We start from the raw sequence: 25,741 nt of genomic DNA on the forward strand, positions 1-25,741 counted from the left end.
TTGAACCCGACAGGCACATTTTCCATGTAACCTACAGTATCGCTACTTATCCAGTGCAGCAGGATAAATTGGACATGAGGTATTAATGGGGGGTTGGTTAAAAAGGAAAAAATACATATATCAAATTACTTCACAAGCAATTTTAACTACTTGGTAGCTTTCTTACAATGTATTACATTTAATAGAATGAGTGTATTAAAAAATATTTGTCAGTCTTCTTTTATTTCCCGGGAAAGGACCGTGTTGTCAAAGCCAAACTATTCCTATTTCCTTTCAGCCTGCTTTCTGGATGGTTCATAGCTATCTTGTTTGAGTTTACACAGGATTTTACTTAACGCATCACTCACTAAGCCAGACTAATATCCACTAAATTCAGTAAAATTACTAGTGTGTAACAATTTCTAATGTGAACAAGCATTGATAGAGTTGCAACAGTGCCCCTCATTTTAGATTACTCACTTGATGGGCACACACATGCATTTCCTCTAATACAGATACTGATGCTGTCGGTGGCTGATAGAGCACACGAAAGAAGACCGTGATGTACTTCTACTGTGTGTTTCTCCTGTGGTGCAGTTTGTTTCCATTAGCTCCTGGAGCAACACTGAAGTCAGCCTGAAATGGGAACCTTTCTCAGAACAGAACAAATCAATGCAATGTTGAGCATTCCATCTGGACAATCTATCATACAGAAAACAAAATTAATTTTTTCTGCAATGCCATTGTGTTTTAGACGCTCTCAGAAAATGAGATATTTTTTATTTGAGACATATTTGTGCATGTGTCCCCAGATATATTTTGCTGGTATTGTGAAGAATGACAGCAAAATAGTACTTTATGTCTTCAGGATAAGAACTTCCATTAAACTATTTCAGAAGCAGTCACTGTAACTCATACTGCGGCAGGGAAAACAGCAACTTGCTCTGTCCTAGATACATTTGCAAAAGACTGAACTGCTTTAACTAGCTATTCACGAATAAACAAATTGTTGCTGTCTTGGATGAGCATATACATACTTTAGACTCTCTCACTCCATCTTGTACCATGTGAACTTGGGACAGAATTTTAATATTCCAGTAGGTATATACATCTATCTCATCATCTTGCTGTGTAGTTCGCTTTCTGCCGTCTCAAGCCTAGGTCATCAGTGCCTAACTCCAAGACTGGTACCTCTGCCAGAATTTGGGCTTTTAGAATCATGGAAGAGTCTTGAAGAAAGGAGCTCTGCTGGGGCCTGATAAGACACACCTGTCTCAACAGGGGAGATGTTTCTTGGCACATAACCTGGCAAAACTGACAGAGAGGGAAGAGTTCAACTTCTCAGATGTAAACTGGGAAAATATCACTCTGATGTGATGAGGAAGGCTGGGAAATTCCTAGATGGTGCTGAAAATAGCATCTTGTCACAAGTACTAAGTGAGCTAACTAGGAAAGGAGCTGATAGGTAAATTGTTATCTATAAAATTGATTAGCAGTGAATATAGGTAATTTTTTGTCAATAAACTTAATATTGCATGCCATAAATAGTTACCAGTGAGGAGCATTCATCAACTGGAAACATCTCCAGTGGGATTTTACAGAGCTTGAAAATATTTCGCACTTTTATAAGCATCCTGGAAGTCTGCATAATATTTGTCACTGAAAATGTGTGGCTGCTAGGAAGACCTGAAACAAGCAAACAAAAAGCCAAATGTAACTGAGGGGCAGGGCAGCTGTATTATTTGAGCTCAGTTGCTTGGGAAGCCAGACTGTAGCAGTGCTAAATAGTAAGACATGGATCTAAGAGCAAAGAATAGAAGTTATGACAACGTAGCAAAGTACAGTGTCCTGGAATTGTATGATTCTGAGAACTCTAGTGGTTTCATCTTCCACCTGCTTAGCATGAAATATCACATGTTTCTGTGGCAAAAGAGATTTTGGATTTTGCTCTGTGGGGAAAGAAGGCTGAAATGTAAGAACTTTTGAGGATTTAGCCACCCTTCACAACAATTAGAAAATAGGCTCTGAAAGAGGTACCAAGTTTCTACCTGTATCTGGTGTCTGTGGTGCCATGGAAAAAACATGGTGTGTGTGTGTGTGTGTGTGTAAAAAGAGCCTACAAGAGGTTATTTCTTTGTTGCTTTATAGTGTTGAATGAAAAAGCAAGAAATTTCGTGATTACAGTATAGGTGCTTTCAAAAAGAGAAGATGCTGGGTGCTTACAGTGCTCTTTAGCTGTTCCTAGAAAGTCATAAGCAGGACTAAGAAATTGAAACAAGAAATAGAGCTCATGATTTCAAATTCATTGCTGAATGATTTTCTTTTACTGTGTGTCATCGTGTCAGGATAAGATATTTCCTGGAAGAGCTGTTTGAACCCATTATGGGTTATGAAATAACTAAGTGATAGATTTTTGGCTGAATAGGGAATGAAGTAGGTAAACCTTAATATCCTGTGATATACAAATCAGATCATGCTTCTGTCTATATTAGGAGCTTATTATAAATGTAAGAATACTTAACTGGTATGCTAGCATTGTGTTCTTAATGGAGATGTAACTACCTTCCCGTGAATTAAGCAAGTCATGCCAGAAAAAAGAACACATTTTTGAGTACAATTTCTGCTGGAAAGATGATAATATTCTTATCTAATTCCTTCAACATTGTGGATTTCCGTAGATTTTTTAAAAGGTCAAGTGGTTTCCTGAGAAAAAGTGTAAATTGTGCTAGCGGAGCTATTTTCTTTCCAAATTTATTCTTTTCCCTATTTAACATTTCATGAGTGTTTCAGAGTAGAAGTTGAGTCTACCTTTTGCATACTGTATCAGGAAATGCATTCTTGTAAAAGAGAATGAAAAATTAAGCATATTGACTTTTGACTATTGATTATGTATTTCCTTGCAAATTCATATACGCTTAAGTTGTTCGATATTGATAGGGGTTTTTTTGTGTTGTTGTTTGTTTTTTTTTTTTCATTCTGGGGAGAGATTCAGATTAACTCTGAAAATCAGAATGATAAATTCAGATCTTCAAAAAAACTAAGCTGGCAACTTTGGGTCATGCATCTATAACGTAGCCTTATTAGCTTGAAAACAGAATCGCTCCTTCCATTAAAGTGTGTTTAGGGCAAGAGCTTAAAGGATTTGGATATGTCAACTTGACTAGGGCAGATCAGATCCACATGTTAGATGTGGTTGTTATTGGAGCAGGTGGCTTTCCCATCTTGATCCTAAAGGCTGCCTTGAAACCAGCTGTGACTTGATAACATCCAAGATCTGTAACCTCAAAGACCTTTTTAGGCTGACACAGCAATCCATTTGAGAACTTGCTTCGGTGGTTGATGTCCAGCATATCCTTAAGGGCCTTTGAATAGTAGGGTGCACTGAAATAAACTTTTTCAGCAGGAATGATTGGTGATTACAGTATATCTCTCACCTACCTCCCTCCTCTTTTGGTCACTTTTTGCAGTAGTGGGATAGTCATAAAAGTCATAAAGGAAGGAAACTCTATAGAAGAATTTTGAATGTAGAAATCCATGGCATTTGAGTAACACAGTTCTTAATTTTCTTCAAAGTCAGAATCTCAAAGCAAAATAACGTTTCACCACAATTCTCAATCTTCTCAAACTACACCAAAAAAAAGAAAAAGAAAAAAAAAAAACACTGCACAGAGAGATAAAGTAATCACAAGGGGAAAACATTTAGCTACTCTGAAATCCTTTGCAGATGATCAAAATTCAGCAGGTTTTTTTTTTTTTTTTTGAAAGTTATGGTGACATGCTACATGTCACAGATGAAATTGAATGGAAAATATTAGTGAAACTTTCTATATATGTATTTTTCACTTTATGTACTTATAAAAATTGAGGAATCAATTTATTTCACTTTTTAACAGATAAAACTAAATCACTGCTGGAGTCCACCCATGACCATTATACTATTGTGTGGTGGACTGCTCATTACAGTTCTGCCATCTTCAAACACTCCTTTTATCTCAGTGAGCATCTGTTTCTATTATTTACAGTTTCTGTTTCTGTGCTTTGCCAAAAGCATTTAATAAAAAAAACAACCTATGTGTACAAGTTTAAAACTTTCAATTTGCAATAGATTATTCTTTTATAGTAAAATGTCTGCAAGGCATAAATACACAAGTTGAAATGCCATATTTAGACGGAACTGAAATTCTGGAGCTTGCTTTGGCCAAGGGCAACTTTTTTGCTGCACTGCTGACACAGAACAGATTCTTCTCTCTTAAATGCCATTTTCTATCTACATTGGGTGCACTTGGTTTCTTCTGCTTGTCCAAGGTAGTGACCTTGCTTTTCTTGTTATTGGCTTGCATATAATCATGCATGTCCATAGGCAAATGAGCTGAACCAGCTTCGGTAGATGTAATGAATGTGACAAAGCACCTGTATGGTCCAGGATGTTGAGACACAGTGGCAGTGATGAACTCTAGCTTTGTTGTGTTTCATGAAAGAGTGCAAGATCAACAGTTTTAAATGTTGCTGTTGCAGTCAAGTTTTTTTTTTTTTGCTGTTTGTGAGGGTTGATGCTGATTGCTTTGGCTTTTGTGTGTGTGTGTGTTTCTGGTCATGTAGTGAATACAAAATTATTTTCAGTATGCCTGGCATTGACTCCAGACAGTCTACTGGAGCAGTTCAGTTGCAGTGGATTTGATGAACACAGCTGAAGTCCAGACTCTTATTTTCTCTCATGAATGACATAATCAAGAACAGAATTTAACCTCAGAAGATGTTGATGGTTTGGTTTTGTTTGGTTTTGTTTGTTTGTTTTTTAGTGTTTTTTTTGTTGTTGTTGTTGTTTTTTAGTTGTTTCATATAATTTTTAGTGTTGCAAATGGTCCGAGATAATATATGGAAAACAGAATTTCCCAAAGCCTTTCACTAACTACAAAAAATGTGATGATATGAACAATGCCCTTTACATAGTGTGACCTATTCTGTCCTCGGTGCTTGCAGTGCGGCTTAAACTTAATGAGGAGGCTTGTATGTAGTTAATAAGACCTTTCTTATTGATGGCTTCTACCTGCATACTAGGTACTCGTGGGATTACAGACCAATGGAAATTTAAAATAAGAGCTGAGCACGGTGTTTTCCATTTGCCATTGTTCATTTATATTATGTGAGTATTATTTCTATCAAGAGACATTCTATATAGTGGCTATTTGCTAGCTAGCATGAAATGAGGATCATCCAGATTGCTACCTGGGCAGAAGTCAGAATGTATTCAGTAGTTGCTGTCTCTGACCTAGCTAATTCCAGCTAATTCCAGTAGGGCTGAAATACTCACCAATTTCCAGCTGTTGAAAAACTATTGGTTAAGAAATTGCTTACAGTCAACTTATGGTTAAATATATATCAAAAAAGGACCCTTAAATGCTGTGACATTATGATTTAGAAACAGTTCAGAGTACCTTTTTACCTTGGAGAACTACAAAATGTCACTCTTTGGAGTGATGTGGAGCATGGTACTATACTTACAACAATTCATTTTTTATGCCTTAATCTTCCTCTTTAATGATTTCTATCAATTTTCCTGCCTGTTTTAGCAGCAGCCATACAATATTAGCCCCTATAAATGCTGCACGGGCAGTACAAAGGATCTTTTTATAATACCTGATAACAAAATATGACCTTTATTTTATCAGAAAAGTCTTATGTTTTCTTATCTCCTTCATGTTGCTTTTCATCTTTTCTTGCTTGCTTTTGATATAATGCACCAATCTTAGAGTAAGCCATCCAACTTTGCACTAACCAAGGTAGATATTGCATTATAGTAGGAAGTGACAGTCAGGAAGAGTGCACTCTTAGTTTAATTAATCATTAATCCAGTGACAAATAATACTAGAAACCAAAACAAACAAACAAACATACAAAAAAACACCACAGGGTGGAAGGCAGTTGATTTCAAGAGAGGGGTTTGAATCTTTCTGAGAGGTTAATGGTCATTCTCAGTTTTATCTTGAAGAAAGTTGCAAAAATATGGTTTAAGATTAGTTTGCTTAATGCACAAGCATGAAGCAAGGAGCTTGCAGGTGACCGTGAGATGTTTCAGTACCGTCTGTAGTATCAGTGGAATGGGAATCAAATTATGTGTATATCATTCAATAAATCCTGTAAGTGGATTCTTCTTTCAGAAAACCTAGGCTATTGCTTTGTATTTGGTTGTGCTATAAGCTACCAATGTCTGATTTCACTGTGCTGTGAAGACTGCTGTCTGTCATTCTGCAAGCAGAATATTCTTTTGGGATACTCAATATGTATTCTAAGGAATTTTGAAGTTTCTCTAGGGAAAAAAAGACCTTACTATACTATGGTCATTTAATACAGACTTGACGGATTTGACACGTTCAAGTTTGTAGAAGTCATACCACTTAGCAGTTTCTTTTTTTATAGGTTAGCTCTTCTCTAATAGTGTGAAGCATTGTAGAGTTGAAGCCTTACTTATTTGCTACAAATTCCTTCTCTAACTTTAAAGCTTCTTTGTACTGCAGTCATCTCACCAAGCTGACTGTAAAGTTTGTTCCAGATATCCTATGGGAAAAAATAATCATCCTAGAATTGTGTCTACCTTTTCTTCGAATGCTGGAGAAAGCCCACATCAGCCTTTTGGGTCTGTAGCTCCGCAAACAAGTTTTTCAGGCTGATCGCTGTATCCTTCTCCATATTGCTCAACTCCTCCTCCATGTTGTTTTGTGTTTTGTCAGTGTATTTTAACAGCAGACAAAATATATGCAGCTTTATCTGATCCATCCAGAACTTTCTTACTCCTAAATCAAATACTTCATAGTCAAGTTTATAGATGCCCAGCAAAAATACGACAGTGTCAGTGCATCCCACAAGCCCAGCAATTTTCTGGGATTGACCTGGACCCCTTGTCTACTGCCACATCCAACTCAGTTTTATACCTGAATATACTGGAATAGAAAAGGTGATGCTTTGTTTGCAGGCATAAAGGCAAGCTTACTGGTGGTTGATCCTGTTGATGACAGGATGCCTATGTGTGATAACAGGGCTGTTTACAAAGGCAACAGGCAGGCTCACAGGATGGGATGTGCTACAGAGTACTTAGAAACTGAATTTGTTGGGAGTGAGGCTTGCTATAGGCCTGTGATAGTAGGTGGAGGAAAGTTAAGCCCAAGGATATCCTACGTGGAAACTCTGGGAACATACTCTGGACCTGCAGAGTCTGTGTGAGTAGTCATTCTTAGTTTGAGTGATCTCTCTAAAGGGTCTTTGGTAAAACAGAGCAATGCAGCCACTGAGTTTGTTAGATGAAGGTTAAGGTTGGTATTTAAACTTGAAACTTAATATAGCTGTACGGAATGTCTGTGTACTGGATATTCAAAACTCAGAATAAAATTACAGTCAGAATCCGTTGCGTTGTTAACATCAACTTAAGTCTGAGCTGTGAGACTGAAAGCATTCACATATGGCCAATACATGGGACCGGTGTGAACAACAGCATGACACTATCTTGTGTGAGTCACGCAGATGTTCATATGTACAATTGATAGCACTTAAAATATAATTTCCTCTTTTGCTGAGAAGAGGTAAGTAGCACATGCAGAATCATGTTGTTCAAATTTTAGTCTTTGTGTTTACAGTTTATTTCAGCATTGATTTTTATTTTTACACACCAGTGTATGCATAGTAATAGTAATATATGATTTAAGAGAAATTCACCATCTATCTTTAATGAGATTGTGCTTTTGTGTCCTAGCCTGGCCGAGTGTGGACAGTTTGCCCCTGTACCACAGAGCCACAGTGGCTTCTTCCCATGCTGTGCAGTTGACACTTAAGTCAAATTTCATCTCTGACTGTCTCTGGAGAAATGGTATGGGCTTCTGCCTTCCTCTTGCAGATGTCAGGGGAGACATAATTCAGAAGTAGCAGTGTCAAGATCATGATGAGCAAAACTGGGGAGAGGGGGTTGTTTATAAACGGAGATAGACATCAGTTTCTTCACTTTGTTATTTATTTCCCTAGCAGATCACTGAGACTAACAAGGTGAATTTTTATTCTGTTAAAGGGCTTATTTCAAAGAAAATATTCTCTAGACTTTAGGTTGTTCTTCACAGACTCTCAATTTTCAACCTTCTTATTCTTTTTCAAGGATGCTACTATTTCACATCAATAACTGACACCTTTATTTCAGAGAACAAAATAGAATTACACTCCAGCACTGACAATATAATAAATCAGGAGGGATAAAATACATATTAGTGAAGTTCATGTAGTTGGTTTGTCCATGATGACCTATAGATATAAAGGTATGATTAAGTTTTTTGGGGACTGCTTCTTCTCAATCTTGCACAAGATTTAGCTCCAGCTCAAAGATTTGACCTTTTCTGCTCCTCTCTGCTTACCTTGATTCTTTGAAATTACTGTTATTCCCTTGAAGTCTTTCTGCTCATACAAAATTAATACTTTGTTGTGACAAAATATTATCTACTTGGAAGAAGAATGATTCCATCTAGAGTTCAGATGAGTTAGACATGGTGCACATCATGAGTGAATCATTTTTACCCAGGTTTTTTAATCAAATAAATCTTGGCAATCTAATCACAAAGTGTCCTGCTGGGTAGTTACATATCTGTCTACAATTAAAGTCTGGGCAGATCGGTTGTTTCTTATGAATTATGGTTGAAAAGCGTACCTAACAAAGCACTTTGTCTTTCAGAAGGGTAACAGAAATAAAATATCAAAGACAGTTTTAGTTAGAGTATTAAAATATTTATTAACCTTCTTGGACGTATTTTTAATGGATAAGTTCCTTGTGGTTCACCCTATTGTTAAAAGGAAAATAAAAGAAGCATGAAAATCTGCACAGAGTACTCCTGAGGAAAACAGTATGTAATATGCTTATGTTTTCTCTACAAGCAATAACATTACCATAGAATTCAGTGGGACTATCCAAATTCACTGTAGCTAAGTTCTTCTTCCTAAACAGCTGTTTAGGAAGAAGCAGTTATTGAAAGCACGTGGGTTTTCTTGCAGCGTAATACTAAGATTGTTGTTCCTTTTAATGTTGTTTCCATTATTTTCAGTGTTATATATCATCTTTTGAACATACTTGTCAAGTTACTTCAACTAGTATCCTCATCATTAAACCTGTGTTCTCCTTGAAACTAAAGCTAGATAAGTTCCACACCATTTCCTTCTAGCCTTTCCATTTATATTATCTACTTGAAGAATTTAAGCTAATGTAATAGTGTCAAATTGAGATGCATTTGACTACGCCCTTTTCTTCTGATGAGAAATAGGCTAATGTAATCAGCAATTATTTTTTTGTGTGACCTTTACAAATCAAATGGTTATTTCCTTACTTTTCATTTGTATTTTGCTCCCAGTGGTGCAAGACTGCTGCAGTTAGTATAAAACATAATTTATAGATAGAATCACATAACGCTAGGGCTCAATATTCTCAAAAGCCTGTGTACCACATGGACTTTCTAATGAAATAATTTAAAGAAATGTATAAGCTGGCCAATACTGAATTTATACTGCTAATTCACAGAGGAGTTTCCACAATCACAGTAGAGATGTTCTGGAGCCACTGCCAGGTACTGGAATAGGAAGGAGCAATAAACTTGGTCTAGGATAAATCCAGTGGCAATAATGGAATTACAGCAGAGAAATGCCTTAGTGGTAAGGATCTAGAGTGGTGACTGCAGACTTTCCTTCGCTAAGTGCAACAGATTTACACTCACTGGTTGTAACAGCATAGCATTTAGGGCCTTGCTGGCATGCACAGTTGTAAGCATTGTTTCGTTTTGACATGACTGTATGGCTCTTCTGCAGTTTAGGGAGCATTTGTTCATGAAAGGCACCCAGTTATTAACACTGGATGATCTGTGAATCCAATGAGTTAATAATGATCTGCATCCATGAGACATATTTTCATTGCTTTAATAGATTCTTTAAGCCCCCATCCTTTCATAAACAATTATTTAGCCTTTCCTCATAAATAAAATAGTAGATTCCTCCCTCTTTTTGTTTAAACACAGATACACAGATAACAAAAAAAAGCAAACAAACAAACAAACAAAAAAAGCATACCCAACAGCAGCAAAACCTCACGATTCATTTGTTCTAAGTTAAGGAAACCTTTTGGCACTGAGATGTTATCTGCCTTATTCTTTGAATTAACTGATTACACTCTGTAATCTCACATCACAAGGCTTTTCCTATACCATTCTATTTTTAAATTTTCATTTTCCTAAAATGGCAGAAAATGGAAAATTTCAGTAAAATATTGTTTTGTGGAGAATGGTTTTGAATGTTGTGAATAGAGCAAAATGTGCATATGTATAATAAGATAAGTATGTACATATTTTTGTATATTGAACTGTTCATACTCTAATGCATATAGAATTCATATAGTATTTTGGAAGATGGATAGGGAAGGACATCCTCTCAAAAGATCAGCTTCTGGCATAGTGAACGAATTATATATATTAAGCCAAATGAGGTAAACGTGGTAAGTAGCAACTCATGTCACTGCAAAATAAGTTTCTGCACAAAACCACCACGTTACTTGGTACGAAAGCTGTTGCTCTTCCTGCTTCTGAGATCTACGGTACCGATTCTTCTTTGCAACACTGTGTTGCTGATAGCAGGTATAATTGATGAATGAGAAGATGGATTTCCTGAATTTGGGTAATACTTTGTTCTGCTAACTAGCAATAAGATCTTTCTAGCTCATGTAAATATATTTGAGCACTACATGAGCTACTGCATCTTACGCTTACCATTCTAGTGCAGATTCAGGATGTGGTCCCTTGCTGGTTCAAGTCAGAGACGGTTTGTACATTAGATTTAGCAAGATTGACTTTAAATTGGGGCCTCAGTTAGGAATAATGGCCATTTACTCATATAGCTTTTCTTACATCTCAGGGTTTTCCTATTATGAACCAATGCAATGGAGGAAAAAGGTACTGTTAGTCTAAAATACTACTGCTGCACGAAACCTGTATATCAAAAGAAATTATTAAGTTTACCATTCTCCTAAGAGAAGTTTCAAATAAAAGATGGTAATGGATGGTTTTCTGAGTAGTCGTACCTGTATCATTAAAACACAAGAAACCTTATAGTTAAAATTAAGCATTTTAAAGTAGTTTGCTAATTATTCTTTGTTGTATGATATCTCCCTGACTATATCAACCTTCTGTTATGCAACGGTTTTATTTTAAGCAATCAAAGACCTCTGCACAGACTGGGAAAAGAGAGTATGCAAATCTGACAAGCTTGTGTTTTGCATTGCTGAGTTATGGATTGCTCTTATTTTATGAAACTCCACTAAAGATGGCCTCTTGCTAAATTGTGAAGTGTTTCCACATTTCAGAACAAGGTTTCCTTTCAGCAAGTCACTTTTGTCAAAGCCTTGGTGTTCCTTCAAGACATTGTCAGCCTGTCCTATGAGAATGTAAAAATGGTGAATACCATGGTCTGTTCTGTACTATGTATTTGGATCTCTGGAATTTGTTTAAGTGAAGCAAATAAGAATGTATTTTTTTCTGACTAGGACATAAGGTTACGGCAGGTCTATTTGTAGACAGCAGAAGTGTGCCTTAAATGGTGATTAAGAGTTGTGTTATTCTTCTTTAAATGACTAACCTGGAGTGAGAGGTTGGATGTCTTTGGAGAACTTAAACCTGTTTCACCTGAACATGTTTAACTAGTTAATAAGAAACATCAAAAAAGACAAAACCCTGAGGTCAATGATCATTTTTTTGTAAAGCCATTCTATGATGTTTAAATTTGTTTTTTGGGTCTGTCTCTAACATAAGTTTAATAACCTAGCTCAAATGCAGATTTCTAATTTTCAATTAACATAGGAATAATTTTGTTTGCTAAAATAAAATAAATGAATGAATGAAAAGTCTGAACCATGAAATGTTCCAGGTAGCGCTTTTTAAAATTCCAAATTTCAAAAAATCATGTGGCAACTGTATAGCTCAAGCTTTAAGTATTAACTTTTAACCTTTGACCTTACAGATTTTAACCAATGAAATGTCTCTTTAAACTTTAAAGGAAACAATGATAACGAGCGCCTGGCGATTGCTAGACAGCGAATTCCATATCGACTTGGTCGAGTAGTTGATGAATGGCTACTCGACAAAGGTAAAAAACATTGATTAAAACTTCAAATAAAAAAATAATTTGAACATAACCAAGTAGTGCTTCATTGTAACACTAATAAACATAAAAAATAAATTTCAGTAAAACTAAATTTAAAACAAATTTTAAAAAGTAAAATATAGAGTAATATTTGCATACCTTGTATAATAATTTCTATACATTTCTAGAAGTACCAGCTGTTTAATAATCTTACCCTGTTAACTTAAGGTTAAAGGGACTGTTAAATATAATCCACTAACTCAATCTATGAAGGTACTCATAGCAAACATTAACAAAAAATTATAAATCATTCATAGATTATATGACATGCTCCAGCATCTAAATTATTAACTAAAAATATATGTAGTTACGATATCTTCATTACGGTCCTGAAAAAAAAATTTTGCTTAAAGTGTAGGTATCTTAAATAGTGGGCAAGATGAATTGCCAAGCAAAATGAAGTCCCTTTAACGTTTGCAACCTTCTAAGGGGATTTTGGAACAAACACTAATTAAAACAGAACTTAAAGTTGTGTGCATGCTTTTTGTGAGCAGAAACCAATTTGCTAAAGTGACTTCTATTTACTAAGAGTGGTACTGTTGCTGAGGATTTCTCTGTTGAATGGAAATGTGCCATGATTTCTCCATCGGTATGTGTATCATTTCTGAAGCCGCTTTTACATCTAAAATCTTTTATTTTAATTGATAGCCTTGCTGAAAGCCAATCACACATCTATTTTTGAATCTGCCTCTAAGACACTCAGTGTGAACCATGTGTTTCTTTTCAGTGTGTTTGTGGGAGGAAAATAAACATTTAAATACAAAAAGGAAATCTTTAATTAAAAAATATAAATATTCCATTCACTTATATAGAGAGATGACAGATTACTGCATAACATTCTTTAAAATTTCTCTTAACCTAGTGACGTTTGCATATATATAAACTCTGTGTGTATATACATATTTGCATATGTCTATACATACATAAACACATCTTAAAGCTGTAGACCCAGTGCTGAATTACATGGGAAAACCTTTGCAATGTTGGCAGTCCTTGAAGAAAAAGTAATCTTAAGGAATTGCAATCCTGGCAACCTTGACATGCATGAAAAAGCTTAGCACTGCTTTCAGGTAAAAGGGAGAGGGGTGTCATTTGTAGTACTGAAAATATTTACAAATATATTTGATTGGCCTTTTAGCAAAAAAAAAAAAAAAAAAAAAAAAGAAAAAGAAAAGGGAAAAAAACCCACAAAATATGGCAATTTTAGAACATGCAATTGCTCTCAAAATTTATGCATTTCATGGACACCTCATTAAAAAGCAATGAATTATGAGTGAAGTCTTTTTCTTATAGTTTATTGCTGTCATTATTCACTCCATGAAAATCTGTTATCATTCTTGTACAGTGTTCACAGTCAACATTTTTGCATGTATATAATATTATCTTCACAGGGCGTCAACTCACAATCTTCAATAGCCAAGCAACCATAAAAATTGGAGGCAAGGAACGGGGCCATCCTTTCCAAGGCCAGCTCTCTGGTCTTTACTACAATGGCTTGAAAGTTCTGAATATGGCAGCAGAAAATGATGCCAACATCGTGATAGAAGGAAATGTGAGACTTGTTGGTGAAGTGCCTTCCTCCATGACAACCGAGTCCACTGCCACAGCGATGCAGTCTGAGATGTCAACATCAGTCATGGAAACCACCACCACTTTGGCCACGAGCACCGCGAGGAGAGGAAAGGCCCCGACAAAGGAACCTATTGGCCAGGTTAGTCAGCTTCTTTACCTTTTGCAAAAGTTTTCACACCTTTTTGTACGGCACCCTATATTGCATTCATTCTAGAGATTCAGTTGTTCCTGTTGAAGAAATGTCTGAGTTACAGATAAAAGTTCTGCACATGGCTCATATGTACGATGTTGGTCAGCGTTTAGAAGGAAAAGAAGGACTTTGCTGTTTGTCTAAATTAGGCAGACTTCTCAGTTCACATTTTTTCTTGTGATTGCTTTATTGCTTTGCCGTCCATCTTCAGAGTGGTGAATTTAAAAAAAAATAAAATCTATTTCTTCCTTTGATGGCTAGTATTGGCTATTTTCAGTGTGGAATTGGATGTCTGGAGTTAGAAATAATCAAATGAAGTCGTATTTTTCCATGAGATAGAAAATGGGAATTCATTTGGGGACAGAACAGGAAGGAGTGAGAAGAGAAAAACTAAAATGATAGAAGCTGGAAAGAGGGAATTATTTCCCATGATTTAGCATATTCCTCAGAAGAGGCAGTGACTGCAAAGGGAATTAAGACAACTCTGAACTGTGGGAGACTCAGGCTCCAAGCCAGAGACAGCTGTTTACTGTTTGCTGAGGTTATTTGCATCTCATGAATTTAGTGATATATTTAGTAGCTTTCAGGTTTTGTCAGGATCTCTGTATAATATGTAGGGGAATTTGCTTTTCCCTCTCCTTTTTCAGAAAATTTGGGAAGTTGAATTAAGAGCTGTTGCTCTGAATAACAGCATTCTGACTTTGAGCCTTAAAAATTTACCAAGATATTTCTCTGTCAGAGAAGATTCTTTTTTATATTTATTCTGCTGTGTGCTTGAAGTATGTTTGGGGAAAAAAAAAAAAAAAAAAAAAAGCACACTTCCAAATGCTTTTCATGTATTCACTTGGTTCATATCCTTGTTTGTGACCCACTGTGCCATGAAGCTGTGACAGCTATGCTCGGAGATCCAAGTAGGGACAAAGGCAAAGAAAGTGTCACAAGCCATAGGGAGGAACAGGAGCATGATGTGATGAATGAGGTTAATTTCCTCAAGAATGGAGGAGAATATGATGGTTACACTGGGAGGTTGAGGTCAAGTTGCCTGTTTTCTGTGTAAAATCTCAACACACTGTTTGAATTTGATCAGGGCATTAAACCTGACAGAGGAGCTTTTCTGTCTGTATTATTCATGTACACTTTATACAACAGATTGAAAGCTACAGTGATGTAATTTTTTTTTTTTCAAATGAGGAAGAACGTTTGAGTTAAAAGTGAGCATTTAAAAAATCTTTTTTCCTTGTCTTTTCCAGTAAACATAGTTTTATGCGTTTTCCTTGCTTGCTTATTTCTCCTTTTGCATGAGAATCCAAAGGGGAAAAAAAAAAAAAAAAGAACAAAATGTGGCATGCACTGTAAGCACAGATTGCAGAGGTGTTTTCTTTAATTACTATTGCAGTAAGCTACAGTGTTTTTATTAAACAGGCAATACATTTTCTTCATTATTAATTGTGTTTAAATAGCATCTCCCACTTCATTATCTAACTAGCCTGCTCGGTATTTTACTGCAATGAGAGGGAGGAAAACCAAATTTCCCAGAGAAAAGATCAGCATCTAAAAGAACAATGCATCCCTGCAGAGTGGAAGAATTTGGGTTAAATTGATGCTCCCCCAGAAAAATGTAAACTAAGCTAAACTTCTCTTAACAATTCCCAGCCACTTTCTCAGATAACTCCAAGGAACAAATTGGGAGTAAGAGCGTAATGGGGACAGTTCATAGCTTGGACCTTGCATTATCTATGTGTGACGGCAGTTTACTGGTATAGTTGCTGTATCAGTTGGCATCAGTTGCCAGAAATACTTCCCACTGCTGTATTTTCTTTTTCTGGAGGGGGAAATAGATAATCCTTGAAGAAATGTCTTCCAAAGATTTTCTGTTTCCAGACTGCAATGCCTACAATAAGGGGTGGCCACTATCAACTTCATCAGAATATGTATACTGCTTTTTTAGAGCACTTTGCCATTCCTTCAGCTGCTCCTGGCTGATCTGAGTGCACCACAGTGCTGTGAGCACCTTCTTCCTAATGCCCCACCAGCACAGGGAGGCTCCAGGAGCATACGGACGTGCACAGCATGTTACCAAAGCACATTGCATGGGTGAAGGTTTAGAACACTCTCCCTCATACGTTAGCCTTCCTAGTACAAGTCCTTGCTGCAGCCCATTTGAGGCAAGTTGGTGTGCATATTTCTGCATCTAAGAGCCTCAAATCAGCCTTTCCAGGGAAAGTGTTCAGTGTTAATCTTGTCAAAGCACATGATATCCTGAGTCTACAACTGAGGCCTTCTTGCTATTAACACACAGTGTTAATACACAGTGGCTTACTTCAGTATGTCTATGCATTCTGTCTGGTAGGATCTGTGTTGTCATTACAACTATACAGTTAATTAGTTAGGGTCTGCACTGGAATGTGGTTTGCAAACAGACCTATGATTTGATTTGAAAAGATTGATAATGTCCCGAAGTCAAAGCTGAAATTTGCAGTTTCCTGTGTTATTCATGCAACAAACTCAGACCTAGGAAGCTACTAAATCAAATTAAGTACATGATTTCTTCTCTTCATTAATATCTGTTATCTTGTTCCACCTGAAAGTAATAATTTATGTGCTCGTGCCTCATAGGACTCCCACGGGTCTGCTCTGCAGAGTGCTGAGTAATCACTTTGCATCTTGATGTCACTTGGAGTTGAGGGCAGTCATCCTCTCATGGAAGATCTACTTTTACACTCTGAATTCTCTTTCATTTTTGTCCTTTACACCTCTTCCTGACCTTTATTTATACATAATCTCTTTAAAAGTGTCAGCTACACTGACATAATGTAATGCATGAAGAGGAAAGTTACCTTTCTGGCATTAATTAGGTTACTGAGGAAGATATGTTGCTGAAGAGGAATTGCTAATGGGAAAAAAACCTTGCATTATTGAAACCAGTGTATGTCTTAATGAATAGAAGTAAGATCTAATCAATCAGAAATTGTTTGCTCCATTTGCAGAGGCAATGAATTCAATTAAAGATTGCAATACTTAAAGAAGATCATTTAAATCACTTTTTATAGGAAATGTTCTTTTAAGAAACCTGCAAGGTTAGTGCTTCAATTGATAGAGTGTGTTCTTCTCAGCAGGTATCTAACTAATGCAGTGTATGATACGAGATAGACATGATACTTACAGAATGTATGTTGACTGCTGTTGTGAGTGATTTTCAGCAAATGAGATCTTAGTGCTTCCTTAAACAAATTCCTTTTTGTTAGTGACTCTGCTCTCAATGAAGGTTTTCCCTACTTGGAGGCGGTGTCATATTGTAACAATGGATGCTTTGGTAGTGACAGACATCTTAATTATTATACTTGTAACTGTAGATTTTCAAAGTGGAGAAAGGCACTCAAGGCCTATTGAATGTCAATGGTAGGTGAATGCCTCATTTTCCTTAGCACCCTGAGAATCCCACCCTTCTCTGTGATTACAATAGCATCTGCAGCTGTCAGCCTTTGTGCAAGGCACTGCATAAACACACAGGAAGTGACAGCCTCTGCCTCAAATAGCTTGCAGAATAAACCAAAGGTATCAGGAAAAGAAGAAAAGAAAAAAGAAAAGGGAAATTAGGAAGTTAGTGCAGTGTTTCAGTGTTAAGCTACGTGCAGATTTGCAGCCATCATGCGAGGGATAATTTACTGCTTGTTTTTTTGATCCAGACTCTTCAGATGGTGGATCCTGAGCTCCAGCTCTCCTGTAGGATCACCACATGCTGTGGTAGGCTCTTTAGAGAAGACAGTTTACAGGCTGGGCTGCCCAGTGTGCCAACAGTTGGGCAATTGGTGCACAACCAGCATCTGGTCAGTGGTCAATAAAAGGTTTTCTCTGCTTTGCCATTGATACGTGGGAGAACCCATTAGCCACTGGAGCAGGAGCTGAGAATTCCTGGGCAGCTCCTTCATTCCACCCATACTGGACTGGAGGAGGCTCAAGGCAGGAAGAGAAGACCGCCCTCCTTCTTTCTGCAGCGAGATGCCCTACAGATTCAGAATATTTATCCTCTTTGACCTCTTCTAAAGTGTAGAGACATAATTTAGTTTTTTAGAATGTATTCCCAAAATGTGGCATTCCTTTATGTGTGCGTAAAGAAATCCCCAACTTTTAGATGTTACGAGAATAGAACTCCTGTGAAGTTAGAGCCTATATTGCTAACTTTGATGAGTCGCAAGTATACACAGGGGCTTAGGAATCATGAATTTGTTCTAAGAATATCATTCTCTTTATGAAGTTATTCAGCAAAATAATGCAGTTATGTTCTTTCTTCTTTTTCACTTTCATTTTTGACACTTTTTAAAAGGCTCATTTGCAAGCTTTTCTATTCAATCATGAAGGTGATAAACTTCTTTTAAAACTGAAAATAAAGGAGATTCATATGTTGTATAACTCCGGGAGCTAAAATGTTAAGCAAAACATTGAGTACTGCAAGGCTTGCAATAAAAAATGCAAGAGTTGGCAGAAGCAGAATGGCTTCAAAAGGACTTTTGAGTATGGGTTTTTCTTGAATGAGGATAGCACAATCAGGCCTTTAGTATCTCTTTGGCTTGGCTGTGTGGATCTATATTAACTGGAAATCATAAATGAAGGGATAGTAAATCAAGAATAATATGCTCATTTCTCATCAGTTTCTAAAGATGTAATTATGACAGTCTATCCACACAGCATCCCCTGCTCTCATGTGTTGGAAACCATTTCTGAAAGTTGTGTGTAGAATAGCTTTTTTTTTTATTTTTATTATTTTATCTTAGAATCATACAGAATCATAGTATCATAGAATGGCCTGGGTTGAAAAGGACCACAAATGATCATCTAGTTTCAAGCCCCCTGCTATGTACAGAGTCGCCAACCACCAGACCAGGCTGCCCAGAGCCACATCCAGCCTGGCCTTGAATGCCTCCACTAGTGGAGGCATTCAATTCCTTCTATAAGGCATTCTGGCAGTCCTCTTTGTCCTCATCAGACTGGGCTATTATTGATAACACTTAGTCACTTAACCAGCAATTGCAATATACTGTGAAATGATTGCATGTTTTGGAACAATAGACACTGATTTTTGGTCAAGCAGAATTAAATTGACTTTGTATTAAACTGATGAGCAGAAATTTGGTCAGTTGCTCAGTGGGGCATATATCAAATGAAGGGTATGTTTTTTTACATGTATTGAAGCAGTGGGTTTAGGTGGTATTCACTGTAGCATAACAGTGATGTCAGCACCCTGCCCAATAAGTAAAGTAAGAAAAAGACAGTGGTGTCTTCCAGGGAACAAGTTCAATTTTTAAAATCTTACTGGAGTATGTGAATTTGCACAGAATATTAAATGGGATTTTTCTCCAATGTTGTGGAGATGTACCAATCACAAAATCAGTGTAGTTAATAGGAGGAAGAGTACTCTCCACCCATCTCAGTTTGAGGTTATTTGCTGTAAGGTCTGCAGTATGTCCTTATACACAGAAAGTAGGTTATTTCTGTGTCTGCAGTGCTGCTGCTTCTTCCTCTGGAAGGTCATACCAACCAGCCCACAAGTCATCAGCCTCAGTAGGCAGTGCACTTCCCAAGGCTCTGGTAAATCAGAGGGATTTGATTCAACGGATGCTTGCTAGTGTAGAATGAATCCCAGAGCATCAGGCATCACAGTGATCGCAATGCCTAGACATGCTCCCTAGATGACAGAAACTGTGAAGTTCAAGTGCCAGGGACAGAATTCATTTGCTTGAGGTAGCAAACGTGGTAGTTGTGGAAGTTAACACATTTTAATTGCAGGTAGGCATTAAAATGGCTGAGTGTACAGGCTGAGTTTCTCAAAGGGAGCTTGGCTTCTGGCTTTTGCTAAGAATATTTGGCTAAGATAGGCTGTGGGGTGGGAAAGTCAATTCTCTTGGACTTCTGGTGAAGTGATATGAACCAACGTTTGTCTCCGTGCATGCATTACTTTGTTATTTATTGAACAAAATTGAATGAATCTTTCTCCTTAAATGGAAAACATACTGTCTTTATCCAACTGCCATTTTTTACTTTAAGGACATACATGAAATATAGTGAACTGTTAAATATATTTCCTTACGTATTTAATAAGGAAGGCTTTCTGCCCTAAGATGCTATAAGCCTGTATTGGACCATTCTCAGTCTGCGAATGTGAGCAATAGAATTGTCAAACTTCAGGTTGTTCATGTAATCAACCTGCAGTGTTGTGCATAGGTGATACATTGAGAAATGAGGCTGTAAATAAGCTGAAGATGAATTTTTGGTCTCTTTCTACGGCTTTATGTTGAACTATAACTAGAAGTATATACAGCTTAGTTCCTCTGCAGTCATGTGAGGTTATTCTGGGGAAAAAAAATAGTATCACGTATCATGCTTGTTTAGGCAAAATCCTAAAAGCACAAGTGTTAACCTCAGTGAGAGTTAAAAAATTCTGTGCAAATGTTGGGACTGAGCTATTCAGGGTCTGCCTTCCTCTTGTAGCTGATCTGCATGCAACAATCCTCTATCTATGGTAACGGGAGAGTACAATTCGAGTAACTGAGACATATCAACAGCTGATCATGTGTGTGTTCATTAAGGGTGTGCTGAGGCATCGGTCCAAGGAGGCCTCTTGCACTGACACCTCATTTTGACCATATGCCAGGAGACAGGAGCATAGGAGACTGACCAGCAGGACACTGTGACATCTAAGACATGTCACCTCAACCCCACAGCTCTCAGTGGTTGTGCAGCCACATTCTAAACAACATGGCGATGTGGAATGATAGAGCAGGCTAATATGCAACCCACGACTGTGTTATGCTGCTCTGCTGATACAAAAAGCTAATAAGCCCCGTCTAATTCATTAATGAACTCTCTCTGTCCTGCATTTCTTTGGTTACCAATGAATGTTTTTCTGAAAGCTAAAACCATAAAGTATATCACATTATATGATAAAAACAAAAGAAGAGTTACTGTCTGATAGAATGTTTTTTCCTATATTTGTGGTTGCTATTTATACAAAAAGTTTTAAATATTTTTATTAACTAAAGATATTTCTAGATTAGAATTTGTATTTGAACACAAATACCTTTACAAGCTTGTAAAGGTGTAAAAATTTGAAGTTAAAACTTTGAAATTATATTTCCCTATTGATTAAGAAAATATGTGAATATTTATTTTCCCTCTTAAAAAATAAAAAAATAAAAAAAGCTATAGTGTAATCTAAAACCAGAACAGTTCTGTATTTGCCACTGCCAAATTCTCAGGTTTCGGCATGCAGTCCCATTGTATCTCAGTAACCAAACATACTTCTATGCCTTTGAAGAGTATGTTTTATAGTCACAATGTTTAACGTATCCCCACTGTTCATTGTCTCATGTGTATTAATGTTTGGATTTTGAATAAGTATATTCAGATGAAACATCATCCTATTTGCAGAGATGGCTTAGGACTCCTTAGGGTTGTAAAATTAACTAGATCATCTTGGTGACCGTCCTCTCTAAAGAAAGTGGATCAGAAATGCTGATAGCAGCTCAGGAATGCTCTTAACCCTACAGCCAAAAGTAGCTGCTATGCTACGTTCCCCAGACCCTTTCTGTGGCATCAGTTTGGCTGAAGACAATGCAGACACGGATAAGGGTTCTCTAGACCAGAACCAAAGAGATTTTACATGTACCTCAAAAGACGAAACCCATGCCGTGGTTTTTCACTTTTCTGTTTAAACAATCAGACTGTGCTTTTTCAGTTTCTCCTAATTGTTTAGGTAGTTCAATTAAAGACTTACAAGTAGAGGTTTTTATTAATTTTGAAATTGAAGTAAGATCTCTAAAAAACTAAAACACCCTACCATGAGAACTAAAATTCTCTAGATATGTTTCAATATTTGCTGCCCAGTCACAGGTGGAATTCCCATTCTCCTGTAAAGTATTTGCTTATTGAGTGTGAGATCCTCATTTGGAGCACTGATGTGACAGACAGGGTGGGTTTAGATATGCATTCACCAAACCTGTGGTTTGGCTGACTACTTTGTTGTTTTCAAGTATGACTTATATGTGATCGCACATTTGTCTGTCTATCCCTCCTAATATGTACTGAATTCCTCAACCAGTGCAGTCAAATCTGTCATTGGCATAAAGAAAGACATCGAGCCCTCAGAGGGGTCAAATTGCATGACTTTTGGTGCCATCCTGGTCTTCTGATGCAAATTTCTAATCCATTTTTTCCCCATCGTGTTTTTAAAATGCAAAGATTAAAAAGAGAACAAAGTGGGATCGGTTTCCAGTGCTTCAATAGTGAAGCCAAGCCATGCATTTTCTCGTATACCAGAGGGATGTATCTAAAACCTCCTTGAAAAATACCTCCTACAGTCTGGATGCAGAAGAAAAGAAAGAAGAAAAAACTCCACATTTGTAAATTAAATTACAACATTGCTGGTATCCAAGGAACCTAAAGACGCTTGTCTGAATTGTTGATTAATTGCTTGCAAATCAAAGTTGTTTTTTAAGTTTAATTTGGAAGAAAAAGGATATGAGGGCATTTGCAGCTTCGGTTCTTTCTTCCATCTCCTTTCTTTGGAAGAATCCTCTCAATGCAATGCTTAGCTGTGTCTCATATGCTGTATCTGCCAGCTGTTCCCCTTCAGTGCATCTTGGCACACTAAACAAACATCATTACATCAGGATTATACTGAAATGGGATTATTTCACTCAGCTGGAACAAGAGGATGTTGTAGATTCAGTGACCCATAACTGTACAGTCATCAAGCTGCTATGCATTTTTCTGCATTTTGGATAGATGAGAAGGACTGGGTGTTATAGCCACTACTTAATTACAGTAGCCTTGCAAAGTTGAAATCCTTGCAAGTGTTTTCCTATCAAAGGAAAGCAATAGGCATTCAGTCTCCTTAACATTGACTGAAGTGGTGATAAGCCTGAAGATCGCATTCACTGTCTTCGTTGAATTTCTGTGACTGAAGTACCGTGTGTTTTACATGCTCAACTCACACAGTCCCCTTTCAGAACTCACATAACACTAAGTTCTTTTTCTATGCTTCTGTGGATGATTCCTTAGAACTGCATGAAAGTAAGGTAGAGTCAAATGAGGTGGAAATCCAGTGCAGGTAGACGAAATGTACCACTATGCTTGCAGACCCCTAATGTACTGCAGCAATGTGTCAGCCCCACTGCAAATGTGACACAAATGATGACTGCAAGTTTCCATGGTGTACATAGAGGAGTGGCTCACAGGTTGATTACTGCAGGCTACAGCGTTCGGTCTGTTTATACGTGTGACTGGCAAGGACCCATCTGTGCTGGTAAGTTCTTTCATGTTTTATTGAACTTGACACCAGAACTCTACAATGTATGTTATATACAGCATATATAATGTATAATAAATATATATCATATATAATATCATATATAATCACATCATATACTGAGTTCACCCGAAACATGACTTGTGACAGTAATGTCTGAAGCCTTCCTACTCACCTACTGTTATGAGGAGCAAAGCTTTTTTCATAGGCACACCTGTTCTCGTGGACTTCAAATTGCTTTCTTTAATAAAGTAATTCTTAGGACACTGTTCAGTTAGAGTTAATGTAAAAACTTTATTCAGAAAACATTTTTGTTTTTTTTCTTGTGGGTAGTGCCAACATTATATGTCTATTTTGAATAAATCATTAATTATTTTGTGCTTTATTTCACTTAATCCATTACCTAAGTTCCATTTAAGTATTTGATTCAGTTTGTTTTTCAACATTCAAATCTGCAGAGCTGATGTTCAGGCTTTGATCACATATTGGCATTGCTTCAGACTTAGTTACTTTCCCATAGTTATGTCCCCATGCCCTTTCATAGGTTCAACTAGGCTGAGGATTTGCAATTCCATTATAAATGATGTGCATGTGGGCAGTATATTATTTCTTTGCATTGTTTTCCTCTCTTTTAACCGCTTTATTTTAAAATGTTCATTTTGCATTATGGTTTTGTCAGCATATAGATATATATATATATGTATGCATATGTATGTATAAAAGCCAGGTGAAGTTATTCAATAGAATTTGTTTTTAATGCAAAGTAGAACAGTAAATCCTCTGGACTGACATAAAGAGGAAACCTGTGAGACTTAGCAATTTCTCTCAAGAGGTATGATGGCTGGGTTTATCTGCAGTGAGGAAGAGAACAACTGAAATTGTCCCATGGATCCAGCTATACTTCTCTCTCATAGAAATGCATAGAAATATGAATTGAGAAATACGAACCATTTCCTTAAAATCCAGTCAGGATGATGAGTGAATACACCAAGTCAACAGAAATCAGAGACCTAGGTTTGTTTTGTGACCTGGGAGAAATGATGCCATCATCTTCCAACTCATCTCTCATCAGTAAACTGAGTTTCCCTGCCATGAAATGACAGCGGGGTGAAGATGAAACCACTGAAGGCTTTGATGTGTTCAGATGGATTATTAAGGAATATGTCTATATCTCAAAATAAAGAGTAAAAATACTAGGCTTTTGGATAACATGTAGGAACTGAATTAGAAGTAGTTCTGGAAAAAGCAGAAATGATGTGGGAGGAAGCCGGTGTGAAGAGATTCCATAGTGCTGACATACCCTCAGATCCAGGAAGAAAAACGGCTCATGTGAGGAACAGAACATTTCAAGGAATAGCGTACTGTATTAGTTTGCTGCATCTTTTTAATCTAGCCACATACTAAGTCTTTGGGGTTTTTGAGGCTGAATTCTGTCAAGAAGAGACACTGAAGAGGCTGACAGGGTTGTTGAAATGCCCATCAGTTTGCACTAGGTTTTGCTCAGCCTCCAGCATAACGCTATAAATACACAGAACACATGTATTGTGACATTCTCATGTTTTAAAGAAATGGATGAGGTCACAATAAATGGCCTTAGACATATCTTAAATGGCACTTGCATGGTATTTTCAGGTTTTTAAAGCAGGGCATTAGTTTCTGTGCTGACCAGATGCTGTGGAAATGTTGCAAACAGCAAGAGTGAGATTCTGATTGATCGTTTGGTTTTCTTTTCCCATCCATATTCTCCTCTGACTTTAACAAATGGGCTGGTGTTAGTAAGTAGAAAATCCTAAGAGAATATTCTCCATTTCTTCTGTGTGTTTCTGGTCATATGTTGGGAAAACTGGAGTAGATTTAGTCTCCACATTACAGAAGGCCACAAATTCACTAAAATTAAGAGTTTGGGAATTTTCTTTTATGTTTTTGGGAGATCCAGCCAGTCTGAATGTATCCAGTAAAGCTGATAATTCCTTACATTAATACTAAGTCTTGGTTCTTTTATTCCTGGCTCCCAGAGGAGTGAAATACAACACAGTTTTAATACTTTTTCTCTAGGTGTGATGGACTTGCTAAATAACTGTTTTAATCCATACCGGAGCATTAGCAATACATTTGTTTATCATGTCACAGCATAGGATGGCACTGGTTGCTAGATGTGTTTTGCCTTCCAGAAGATGCAAATATTTCTGTATGTATTTGAGCTTGTAAAAATACTTCTTTGCTATACTTTTTTAGCAATGCCCAACTGCAAACACACAGCACAAACACGTTGAGAATTTCCGTGGTAATGTCGTTGACATTAACATTTCCTGTCACAGAGCTAGATGCTCATAGCTTGAATCAGCATTTGGAAAGAATAGCCTATGAAAGAATATATTCTAGAGTAGACAAAATAACCATTTTATAATTAAATGAGAGAGAAAGAGATATCTTCTTTTTTATTAAGATTTAAGCTGTACAAGCACAAATGGCAGTTGAAGTAGGGTGAAGAT

General features: G+C 37.0%; 1 protein-coding gene across 34 annotated transcripts in view; it reads left to right on the plus strand.

The window, feature by feature from the left end:
- Positions 1 to 25,741, plus strand: part of NRXN1 (neurexin 1) — a 650,659-nt gene that overhangs the window by 543,760 nt on the left and 81,158 nt on the right. For 21 of the 34 annotated variants that reach the window (XM_040696731.2, NM_001198975.2, XM_040696733.2 and 18 more), the window contains 2 exons: positions 12,037 to 12,126; positions 13,575 to 13,894. In XM_040696731.2, coding sequence (XP_040552665.1) covers positions 12,037 to 12,126; positions 13,575 to 13,894 — 410 coding nt within the window. The remainder of the gene's footprint in view (positions 1 to 12,036; positions 12,127 to 13,574; positions 13,895 to 25,741) is intronic. The other 13 variants (XM_015278034.4, XM_015278038.4, XM_040696746.2 and 10 more) reach the window with 1 other exon arrangement.

Source organism: Gallus gallus, chromosome 3 (assembly GCF_016699485.2).
Source record: "Gallus gallus isolate bGalGal1 chromosome 3, bGalGal1.mat.broiler.GRCg7b, whole genome shotgun sequence".
NCBI lineage: Eukaryota > Metazoa > Chordata > Aves > Galliformes > Phasianidae > Gallus > Gallus gallus.